This window comes from Mustela lutreola, chromosome 15 (genome assembly GCF_030435805.1).
Source record: "Mustela lutreola isolate mMusLut2 chromosome 15, mMusLut2.pri, whole genome shotgun sequence".
NCBI lineage: Eukaryota > Metazoa > Chordata > Mammalia > Carnivora > Mustelidae > Mustela > Mustela lutreola.
The window spans coordinates 43,713,373-43,726,150 of NC_081304.1; the positions used below are offsets into that span (position 1 = coordinate 43,713,373).

Consider the following 12,778-nt stretch of genomic DNA (forward strand, 5'->3'; position numbering starts at 1 on the left):
GTGGTTTAAAGCCTCTGCCTTCAGCTCAGGTTATGATCCCAGGGTCCTGGGATTGAGCCCTGCATCGGGCTCTCTGCTCAGCGGGGAGCCTGCTTCCACCACCCCCCACCTGCCTCTCTGCCTACTTGTGATCTCTCTCTCTCTCTCTCTCCCTCTGTTAAATAAATACATAAATTATATATATATATACATATATAGATGTATATATATATATATAATGCTTCCACCACCTCCCACCTGCCTCTGTGCCTACTTGTGATCTCTCTCTCCCTTTGTTAAATAAATACATAAATTATATATATATATATATTATATATATATAATTATAAAATCACTGGGACTTTAAACTAACCTCACAATGCGGATATGTGGAACAACCTATAAGGTATCAGAAAAGCTTCACTTGGGGTCAGAAAGGCCCAAGTCCTATTTGCAGTTTATATCCATTTATACTTATTGCCTATATTATTACCTATTATACGGCCTATAAGTAGGCAGAATGTAAATTATAAAGAAAGGTTGTGCCTCTCAAGTCTAATTTTGTGAAAAAAAGGTCCATTATGATTGGTCCCTAAAAATATTGTACCCAATCACAGAGATCTGTTCATGTGCAATGATTTGCTGAAGTCTACCATGGTAAATAATAAAATCAATAAGGAATTGAAAAAGAAAAAAGGACACAGAAGGCAGGAGGCATGGAACATGGAACACAGAACATGCAGACCTCAATTTAAAGACAAATGATGTGGGACTAAGTCAATTCCCATGCCCCTGGCTCAATGGGAGACAGACATCAAGTGGGAGGAGGAAGGGAGGATACAAAGTTGAGAGTCAGTCATGAATCCTTACAAAGGTGAGAGCTTAAAGCTGGCTACAGGCAGACATGAACAGGGTAAGCTGTAGTAGTGAGAAGGGTTAGAATGGAAAGGCGGTTCATAGATAACAACCTAAGGGCGCCTGGGTGGCTCAGTGTGTTGAGCCTCTGCCTTCGGCTCGGGTAATTGTCTCAGGGTTCTGGGATCACGCCCCGCATCAGGCTCTCTGCTCAGTGGGGAGCCTGCTTCCCTCTCTCTCTCCGTCTACCTCTCTGCCTACCTATTGAAGGACCCCAGGTCAGAATTATACTATAGCCTATAAGTTTTAACATTCTTTTTATGACCAGCTTATGCTAACTGAGAAACTGTAGCTAGCTGACGATAGATAAGGGAGTCAGCAAGCAGCATAACAGGATAACGAATAGCGAAAATCTGTGTTTAACCCGGCTGTTTCTGGCTTCTGTATAATAATGCTTCTAATGCTTTGCTAAGAAATGAAAAATTGCTTAAACCCTCAACTCTAAGGAGCAAGAGGCTGGCTGAGGACAAAGCAAAAGCTGGCGCCTTGCACCCCCCCCTTCACCCGCTCCCCTCCATATGTGTAGCATTATAAATAGTTAACTTGCAGAAATCACAGTCCTGCAGGGTAGGAGTCTCCCTTGGTTTGAGATTTACAACAAAGAAGTTACCTTACGTTTGATAGCAGGAATGTAACATTTCACCAGGAGAGACTCCCAATTGTCTTTATGTTAGGACCTCATTAAAGGGAAAATGGCCTTGGCTTGATAGTAACCAGGCCTTCAATATCCTGATAGTGCTTTCATTCGTATGCGTGGGCTAACCGGCCAGTTCTGCTTCTGTAAGATTGCTTTGTCTGCTTTCGCACGTGGGTCCCCTGATCCACTCCACTGACGCCAAGTATGCCTGTTCAAACTATCAATCAGTCAGCTCAGCCCCTCCCGAAACTTGTTTGTCCATAAAAATCCTGCACTACCCCAGCCGGGTGTGCTCGGTTAGCCGGAGCTGCCGACCACCCGCCGGTACCTGCGTGATAATAAACCTCTTGCTGTTTGCATCCAGTGGCAGTGTTGGATTCTTGGGTTAGGGGATCCGCGGGTCTTTCACTATGATCTCTCTCTCTGTGTCAAATAAATAAAATATTTAAAAAGAAAAAAAAAAGATAACAACCTAACTACTTGTAATGGAGCAAAACTGGCAGAGCTAAAAGATTTCAGTGCTTCGAACCACTACAGAAGTGAATCTTGGAATCTTAAATTTGTATTTACAACATTGGGTTGTTGAGAGAATATACAATAAAGTCTAAAGCATTGCAGAAATATTAATTGCTTTTACTGTTATAAAAATGCAAAGCTACAGTGCCCCTAAGAAATCATGTGCTTGGGGGCGCCTGAGTGGCTCAGTTGGTTAAACATCTGCCTTTGGCTCAGGTCAGGATCTCCAGGTCCTAGGATCGAGCCCCTCACAATGGGCTTCCTACTCAGCTCTCTCAAGTAAATAAAATCTTAAAAAGAAAAATCATCTGCTCCAACTTACTGACCAAGAAATCAGGCCCAAAGGTAAAATGACCTACAATCTCAGAGTAGAAAGGCCCCAAGGACACAAAGGTGGTAGCAGGAAAGAGCTGAACTTTGAAGAAAGTTCAGTGTGGTGAGTAAATAAGCTAGTTACAAGCAGGAAGGAGTAGGGACCTTGGCTCCTGCTGATTAACGCAGTGGAGAGAAGACAGCTCTCTACTTCCTTCTAGTGGGGAACATAAGAAAGGCACTGATCTGTTTTTAAAAAAAAATAAAAATCGAGGGGCCTTGTGTGGCGCAGTAAGTTACGTGCCCAACTCTCAGTTTCAGCTCAGATTGTGATCTTAGGATCGCAGAATCTAGCCCTGCATCGGACTATACCTGCTTGAGACTCTCTTTCCCTCTCCCTCTGCCCCTCTCAGCCCCTTTCCCTTTCTCTAAAATAAATTAATTTAAGAACAAATTATAAAACACCCAACTGTGCCTGCAAAAGCAGGCAGAGGAAATACTTTCTGGAGGCATTAAATATATTTTCAGGCAGGGAAAGACACTAAAAAGTAGACTTAAAAGCTATGTGCCCCTCTGTGATGTTAAATGTGCTCATATAGAGAGCTGATAACTAATAGTCAAATGATGATTTTGAATAGTTCTAGAGCTGCATTTGAATCAAAGAAATTGAAATGCAGACTTTCCAGCTCCACCCAGACCTAAATCAATCTGCATTTTAACAAGCTCTCTAGGGAAATGGTGAGCACACTGAAGTTTGAAAGCACTACTTTCAAACCACATCTATTCTTTCCCTCCTCCAAAATCTTATTATTTATTATTTTTCTCATTTGCAATTGCTAGCCCTTTCCACACACTGCCCTAACTGCCTACAGACCTTCTCTTGTCTCTGCAGGCCCCGCCCCCCAAGGTACCAGGCCATCAACTGATGTCCCCCCAACCTCAGCAAGTCCTGAGAGCTTCACTTTGGAAATATATTCCAAAATGTATGGCCTTCTCTCCATCCTCACCCTCACCAGCCTGGTCCCAATCATTATAACCTCTCCTTTATAGGACCAGAAGAGCCTCTTAACTAGTCTCCCTACTTTTTCTCTTTATTTTACTATCCCTTCTCAAAACACTCAGAGGGATTTTTTTTTTTTTTTTTTTTTAACTGCCATGGTTACAAATGCTAACTCATTACCCTGGCTTGTAGGCTGCATGTTCTCCTTTCCTCTACATGACCCATTCCAACCACTCCCACCTTCTTTCCAAGCTCAAGACACACTGCCTTCCTTTGTTCCCCCAAAATACCAAGTTTTCTCCCATTTTATGGCTTTTGCACTTACAGTCCCCTCTGTCTGGTATGCTCTGTATCCACATCTCTGCATAGCTGGTCTCCCTGTTACTCATGCCTCAGCTCAAATTTGACCTCAGAAAGGCCTTTCCTGACCACCTAATCAAGCACCATATTATTTGTTCTTCAAAGTACGTATCACATTAGATAGTTTCCTGTTCATTTACTTGTCTGTCTCCCTCCACTAGTATGTAAAGTCCATGAGGGCAGGGACCATGTCTGTCTTGGTCATCACTATACCACTAGCACTTAGAAATGCTTAGTATTTAGTAGGTACTCCATTAATGCTTTATGGAATTAACAAGAATCAACCTTTTTCCTCACTCCCCTTTACCCCAAAATTTTGCCTAGTCCCTCAACCCCCTCCTTTGGGTGAACATCAGTTTGTTGTCTGTATGTATAAATCTGATTCTCTTTTTTGTATTTATTCATTTCCTTAACATTATTTTTAATGATGAATTCTTGGTAGGTAAGCTGCCAAGTCATAGAGGTTTTTCCTCTCAGAGCTCTGTTTCTCTCCTCTTTTCCATTTCTACTGTCACTACCCTTGTTCAGGCCTAATCAGTCCCACCTGAACAGCCACAGCTTCGTAACTGGTCTAACTCTCCTCCTTCCAGCTTCACCTAATTAAATTAATCTCCTAAAGGGCAGCTTTACTTCACATCACTCCCCTCCAATCTTTCTACCTGCTCATTTCCTACTTAGTTAAACTCTTACCCTAATATTCAAAACTCGTGCTTGCTTCGGCAGCACATATACTAATATTCAAAACTCTCATGATGTTATGACTAATTCTAACTTTCCACATTATTCTAGCTTCAAACTTCACTGTGTCTCAGGATCACTAACTTAATGTGGATTACAGGGCCCATCCCCAGAGATTCAGATTCAGTATATCTGCAGTGGGACCCAGAAATCTGCACTTTTTGACAAGCTTCTGATGATTCTAATGCAGACAGACTTCACATCACTTTCTGAGAAATACCATTCTTGCTCCTCCCCAAGACTCTAGGTAAAAGAGCCTACTCACTGCTCACCAAATCTCCCATAAGCATTATCTAGAATGCTTTTCACTCCAAACTTACTTCATTCAAAGTGTATCTCAAATGCAACTTTCTCTAGGAAGCCTTCCTTGATCCCCCAAGTAATATGTACCAATTCCATCTCGGAAGTTAGACATGCTTCCATACCTCTTAAGACATTTACTTTACTTCACTTTGTATTACTCATTTTATTCCCCTACTAAATGTAAGTTACTTAACATGTATTATCTGCAACTCCTCCCATATAACAGGCACTGAGAAATATGTGACTGAGTGCTGTGGGGGTCCAGAATGCTTCACACAGTATGCCTCGTGGGTGCTACCATCAAAACAGAACCTTGGGCTGGTTGGATCCAAGTCTGACACAGCAAGCAATTCTGAACATTATTTCAAGTCAAGAGCTGGGAGGATAAAAGTTTTTCATCCACTTCAAGAAGAAAAACACATCTTCATGGGCTTTTGTTTTTCTTTTTAGAATATCTGCTAAACTATGATAGAAGAAATGCAGGTTTATTTTCGAAACAACTCTGATTCTCAATGAGCTAAATAGAAAAATGTGACTCAGATCCAACGAAGACATTTAAATGATAGTTCAGAAAGGTAAGGAATAAATGTCTTCATTATGTTTGGTTTTCATGACAGATGATGCAAAATGTATTTAGGGTTGTAAGCAAACATGATACACAACTTATCTCCATTTAAACTAAGGATTTTATATTGTTTGGAGATGTGAAATTTTCACTTCTGAAGGAATTCAGTCAACTAACTCTCAGCTCCAGAATACTTAAGAGACTGCCTGAATTTAAATACTTAGTTCATATTACTTCAGAATTTTAACTATTAATGGGAGTCTTTGGTTTAAGTACTCACTGATTTTCCTGATTATATCTCTTTAGTAAAAAGGGAAAGGAAACATAATAGATGAACATTCTCTCTTTCCTTTAAGAACCTTTAAGAACTAACCTGAGGTTACTCCCTTATTCAGGGTCAGAGATGTACTCCAAGGCTATCAAAGGAATAATTCCCTTTTCTCTTCCAGAATCCAAAAGAGAAGACCATACTAGAAAATGTTATTTCCTTCATAGTAGTGGATCTTAACCAGAATCATCTGAGAAGCTTTTAAAAGCACAGATGCCTTAATTAGATGCGAAAACAAAATTAGCCAGGAAAACAATAAGAGAAGAATGAGACGGGACTAGCCTCACAAATATTACAACACTCTAAGTAGCTCCAGCAACTAAAGTTATTGGCAAATGAATAAACAAACTAACAGAACAGAACTGAAAGCGCAGAGGCTTTAAAGGGATAAAAATGGCATCAAATTAAGGGGTAGAGAGAGGATGGAAAGGAAAAAAATGTGGGTAAATTGGGTAGCCTTCAGGGAAAAAAGTTAGATCCATGCCTCATACCCTATGCCAGGATAAATTCTAAACAGATTACAGATTCAAATACAAAAATCAAAGCTCTACAAGTATTAGAAGAAAAATGGAAGAATTCTTTCATAATTAAAGTCTTTCTACTTAAGAACTATAAAAAATTTCAAATTATACTATATCTAATTAAAAAATTTTGCATAGCAAGAAAAAAGCATATCACAGATAAACAAAAGACTAAGGGAAAAAAATGCAATTTATATCAAAAAGGGCTAAGGTAAGGAGTACCTAGAAATTATAAGAGAAGAAAAACAAGTTAAAGATATGAATATATAGTTCACAGAAATGATGCTCAGCCCCACTCAAAGTAAGAAAATATTATAATGAGATACTTTACCTATCAAATCGTTCATCAGTCAATTGTTGACCTATCAGACTGATAAGTATCCAGTTGTTTGATAAGTATATTGCCTTGGTAAAACTAAAGGGAAATAGGTTCTATCAGATATTGCTGACGTGAGTATAAACTCCCCAAAGAAGATAATTTGCATTACATACTGAAATTACAAATGAATATTTTCCTGACTCAAAAATTCTACTTCTTTGGGGCACCTTGTTGACTCAGTCGGTAAAATATGCAACTCTTGATCTCAGGGTCATGAATTTAACCCCACATTGGGTGTAGTAAAGCTTACTTTAAAAAAAATTCTACTTCGGGGCACCCAGGTGGCTCAGTTAAGTGTCCAACTCTTGATTTCAGCTCAGGTCTTGATCACAGGGTTGTGAGCTCAAGCCCTGCATTGGGCACCATGCTGGGCATGGAGCCTACCTAAAAAAAAAATTCTACTTCTAGAAATATACCTACAATTATACAAGCATATATGCAAAATAATGTATGTACAAGATTATTTATTATATTTTTAATAAAAGCTTGGAAATAAGCAGAATGTCCATTATAAGGACCAAATAAATCATTTATACAACAGAATTCTATGCAAATATTTTTTAAATGCAGAAACTCTTTAGGTTTTAATATAGAAAGATTACCAAGACATATTGTTAAGTTAAAAAACAAAACACTGTGCAGAACAATAGGAGTCATAGACTAACGCCTCTGCAAAAAAAGGAGGAAAATAATATAAACTCATATTGGATTGTAAAAAAAAAAGGTTTCTGGAAGGATAACTAACAACTAATATAGAAACAAACTAAAAAAACTGGTTGGGGGATACAGGAGAATTAGAAGGATGGAGAATAGGAGGGAAAGAAGACTTTTCACTGTATACCTTCTTATATTTTTGATATTTAGAAAATGTTTTTTATGCAAAGATGTCTTTACAATAAAAAATAAAAATACAGATAATTAGGCTCCAGTCTCAGGAAAACTGATCTTGCACGCCTGGGGCAAGCCTAGGCCTATATTCCAGTTTTAAGAGCTGAGAGCCACTGCTATAGAATTTCTTCAGCAAATCATAATGGCTTCCTATCTCTTTTCATAGCACTGGTAAATATTGTTTCCAGTCTTTATGTGGTTTTTTTTTTTTTTAAAGATTTTATTTATTCATTTGATAGGCAGAGATCACAAGTAGGCAGAAAGGCAGGCAGAGAGAGAGGAGGAAGCAGGCTCCCCGCTGAGCAGAGAGCCCGATGCGGGGCTCGATCCCAGAACCCTGGGATGATGACCCGAGCGGAAGGCAGAGGCTTTAACCCACTGAGCCACCCAGGTGCCCCTATGTTTTGTTTTTAACGGAGTTTTGAGAGACTACATTAATAATCCCAAGGAAATCTGGAGGCTAAAAAAAAAAAAAGCAGATGCACCAAGAAAACACTGCAGTAAAGGGGACTACATGTTTCCAAAATGGAAACATGTCTGTCTGATCTGTCATCACAACAAGCAACATGCACTTCTCTAAATAATGCCTTTAGTACAAACACATTTCATTCAAAGCCATCTGAGCTTCATGGCTGTTGATTTAGTCATTATTTTGATGTGCCTACAAGGCTAGGCAAATCATAGGTACTAATTTGTGGCTTTTAAACCAGAGCTAGACTCTTCATTACCAAAGAGTCATAATCAATAAAGAGAGGTTTAGGGGGTCTGTAAAAATCTAAAGACTGACCACACAGAATTCTGGAGTCAACAGTTTAGGCAGAATCATTAGGTAAATAATCTTATAAAACATCCACCATACTCAGGACTTAGTAAGGTGGTGTTTTACTATTTTTCCAAGATAGGAATAGGGAAGGAAAAATATATGAAATATATCTGTCCTAATTTTTATCAGCCAATCCCAGGGTCAGGACATGGATCTTAGATACACTATTTGAAAGATCATTAAAGCAAAAAACAAAAGCCAACAGGATGCTTACAGTTTGTAAGAAATATTATCTAGGCTCTTTTCCAGAACTGTTTACAGAATTTTTAGGCTTACGACATCCTACCATTTTACTATAATCATAAATGAAGGCAAATCATGCAGGAAATATGGCCTCAGTAAGAGAAATCATTCCAAGCTTGAAGGAAGAGAATTAACATATACTGGACAACTGCTTTGTGCCAGGGACCATAGCCTGCATTCTTCTAATTCCTTATTTGATCCCCACAAAAATCCAATGAGGAATATATTTTATTTTATTTTATTTTTTTAAAGATTTTATTTATTTATTTGACAGAGAGAGAGATCACAAGTAGGCAGAGAGGCAGACAGAGAGAGGGGGAAGCAGGCTCCCTGCTGAGCAGAGAGCCCGATGTGGGGCTCAATCCCAGGACCCTGGGATCATGACCTGAGCTGAAGGCAGAGGCTTTAACCCACTGAGCCACCCAGGCGCCCGAGGAATATATTTTAAATCCCAAACTGAATCTCAGATAGGTTAAGCATATTACTGCATATCAGAGAGCTGTAAGTGATAAAGCCAAAACTGAAATCCATGTCTAACTCCAAAGACTACTTTTTCCTATTACTCTCAGATACCTCTCTTAAATAGGAATCCTTAGAAAAAAGGGGTAGATAGGAGATAACTTAAATGAACTTAGCAAAATGAAACCCCTGCATCCAATCCACTCAATGAATATTTAAGAAATAGGGTTGCCTGGGTAGCTCAGTCAGTAAAGTGTCCTACTCTTGGTTTAGCTCAGGTCATGTCAGGGTTGTGACTGTTGGGCTCCGCGCTCAGCGCTGAGTCTGCTTGAGATTCGAAAGAAAGAAAGAAAGAAAGAAAGAAAGAAAGAAAGAAAGAAAGAAAAGGAGAGAAAGAAAGGGAGAAAGAAAAGAAGAGAAAAAGGAAAGGAAAGGAAAGGAAAAACAAGTACTGTGTGAAGCACTAGGCTAGACACATTTACTTGAACAGACCTGAGAGCTCAAGGAACCTGTCCTGGGTCACACACCTGTTAAATAATGAGAAGACTAGAACTCAAGACAGTCTGATTCCAAGGACTATGCTCTCAACTACACTTTAACTGGCTCTCTGAAATTCAAAGGAAAACACAAGTGAAGCATTAGGTTTGTCCACGGCAGTGAAAAAATTAGGCCATTTTAACTCTATACAGTTTTGAAAGGATCCTGTTAGTTGACTGGTTCCTACTCATGGAACCCACTAGTAATGGGCCCACTGGATGAAAAAGGGAAATGCTTTTTCTTTTCTCAAAGTAATTCATACTTTGATACATATCCATCTGTATTATGTATAGTCTTAATAAAGATTAACTGCATTGATAATAAATATTACCACCTAATATTTGCTTAATGCTTTTCATGTTTTCCAAAATGTTTTCACATACATTATTTTAAGTGACATAACCATCAACAGCTTCCAATCTTTATTCCTACAAAATAAAGCCAAAAGTCCTGGCCACTACTGAAGATCCCTTACGGTCCTGCCTTTCCAGCTTTATTTGCTACCAATCATACACAAGATACTATGTTTCAGCTACACTGTTCTCTGAGGATTCTACCTTTGTTCATGCCACTGTACATGCAATTCCCTTTGTCTAGAATGGTCTTCCCAATCAGCCATCTGATAAATTCCTATTGTTTTTTAAGAGCTGGTTCAAATATCTTCCCCATGAAACCTTCAGCTTGTTGAATTAGTTACTCCCTCCTCTAAGAGAGAGTCCTAGAGGACTAAAAAATCCTTTTTTACACACCTGTGACACAGGATATACCATAACTAATCGTATGTTTCTTTTTCCAAGAGATTGAACACTTTGTAGAGACTATGTCTTTCTCTTTTTTGTATCCCTAGTGCCAAAGTCTTAGCAGATACTCAATATTTATGAAATGAATAAAATAATGAATTGTATAGAACATTAAATTGAAAATTAGAAGATGTTAAGTGCAAGTCCCATATGAAAATACAAAGTTTACACCTCAGTTTTTTAGTTGTAAAGTAATTAATTTTCAACTCAATTCTACATTTACTGTGATGACTGTGCTCCCTAATCAGTTTAACAGATGGAAATATTCTGAGAGCTCTTTAGAATAGTCACAAAAAATCCAAATAATTGTTATTACCTCCTCCATCATGACATCTTGTGTGACTGAGATTTCTCCTCTGGTCGCTCCACTGTGTACCAGGTTCCGTAGTCGTATACAGAATTCTCTCATCTATGACAGAAACTTATTCAGTACTCCAAATAGTTAACCCAACTTCAATATAAATGAGTCTAGTAGACCAGTACTAGTTCTTTTGAAGTGTAACTAAACCAAGACCCAGGGTAAAGTTCATAAAAACATGTATGTATCTCTCCAACCAGTCCACTTAAAATGGCTAAAAACTTTCCATACAGGGAAAAAACATGGCCTATTCCCAAAGAATTCTAGAGGGACCTGTTCTGCTTTTCAACTAATGATACTCTCTGTGCCAATATGGGCCTAGGTATGGGGAAAACGTCTGATTCCATAATGCCTATCACTCCTAGGAAAAGCAAGAGACTTAAGATTATTATGCCACTAAGTCACTCTAGTAGATTTTTATTTAGAATTTTACTGGTTGTTCACTTCTCCTTCCTTACCAAATCATTATAACAATAGCTATGCCAACCTTATAGTTTTCATTTTTGTTGTTTTCAATTTTGAAAGTACCTGAGATAAAGGTGAGTCTTAAATCTAACCACAGTGCTCTAAAAAGAATCTTGTTCTCCTCTAAAATGAAATGCAAAGATATACTATTAAGGATCTTTTAACCTGTGGATAAGAATTCTGAGTTTGCTGGGTGGAAAATAACCTACTTATAATATTGGGGAAACACATCTATAGTTTATATTAAAATCCAATCTTTCTCCCAGGGGTGACAAATCCAACCTCAGCCTTGTAGGTCAAGAAAGGTGATTCTAGAAACTCCCAGTTCTCAAAAAAGAGGTCTGGCTGGTGGAGTAGCATCCAACCTTTCTAGGGTGGGGGGGGGGGTGCCTGACTGGCTTAGTCAATAGAGGATGTAACTCTTGATCTCGGGTTTGTGAGTTCAAGCTCCACGTTGGGTGCAGAGTTTACTCAAAAAATTAAAAATTTAAAATTTAAAAAAAAAAATTATTTATATATATATATATATATATATATATATATATATATATATATATATATATATATATATATATATATATCTCCCACCTTGGGAAAATGGGTTATGTAGCGAAAAAGAATGATTCAGTAAGATAACTGAAGCAATAAAAAAGCAGTTCAGTGACTACATCAAATCTTTAGTGGGTGGATAAACTACACTGATGTGGTTTGGGGACGCCTCAGAACTCTGCATACTCTTTTAAGAAAGTCTCACAAATAATTCTCTCTGGTTTTACTAGAACATAAAATTCTCCCAGCCACTAGGAACCCAATGGGTTTATGGCCCATATTAAGCGTGGGACTTTCTTTCCTCAGTACCCATAAGAAAACATTTAAATTGGGGCACCTGGGTGGCTCAGTCAGTAGGGCATCTGCCTTCAGTTCGGGTCGTGATCCCAGGGTCCTGGGATCAAGCCCCGGATTGGGCTCCTGCTCAGTAGACAGCCTGCCTCTCCCTCTCCCTCCGCCTGCCGCTCTGCCTACTTGTGCGCTCTCTCTCTCTCTCTCTCTCTCTCTCTCTGTGTCAAATAAATATATAAATAAATCTTAAAAAAAAAATTTAAATCAATAGAAATAAAAGTTGAAGTTTTTTAAAAAGAAAAAAAAACCTCTCTAAGCTCAATTATTTTTGAAGTTAATATGTAGCTACACTGCCTCTGAAAGACACTGAGTAGCTACCTTGTACATAAACTGTACACTGAAATGCCCAGGAATCCCTCTTGAAAATCAGTTAAGAGTTTTAAGGTAAGTACACTAAATTCAATCCCACCCTGCTCCATATGTTGCACCTTGTGATTCAGAATATCATTCATCCTTCTGGTTGCCTCTGTCGTATAAGATTCAGGGAAGCATTTCTTAGGGACGACACCATATTTTTCTAAAAGAAAACACATTTTGGTGTTCAGTAAGGTAAAAGCATACTCCAGCACTAGAAACTGTGGCAAAAATAGCTATTGCTTTAAAGAACAGGCCATTGTTTGCTGGTCTAAATCTGAAAACTTAACGATCTTATGCTTCATATCTATCAAACAGGTCACTGAATCTGGATATTTATCAATAGATCTAAGAAAGAATTCTGCTCTTTTTATCTATAATACTATGTAAAGAGCTCA

General features: G+C 38.4%; 1 protein-coding gene across 1 annotated transcript in view; it reads right to left on the bottom strand.

Annotated features, from left to right (window-relative positions):
- Positions 1-12,778, bottom strand: part of BLMH (bleomycin hydrolase) — a 54,546-nt gene that overhangs the window by 35,966 nt on the left and 5,802 nt on the right. Inside the window, exons 5-6 of the mRNA XM_059148139.1 lie at positions 12,455-12,543; positions 10,620-10,712 (exon numbers count right to left, since the gene is read on the bottom strand). Coding sequence (XP_059004122.1) covers positions 10,620-10,712; positions 12,455-12,543 — 182 coding nt within the window. The remainder of the gene's footprint in view (positions 1-10,619; positions 10,713-12,454; positions 12,544-12,778) is intronic.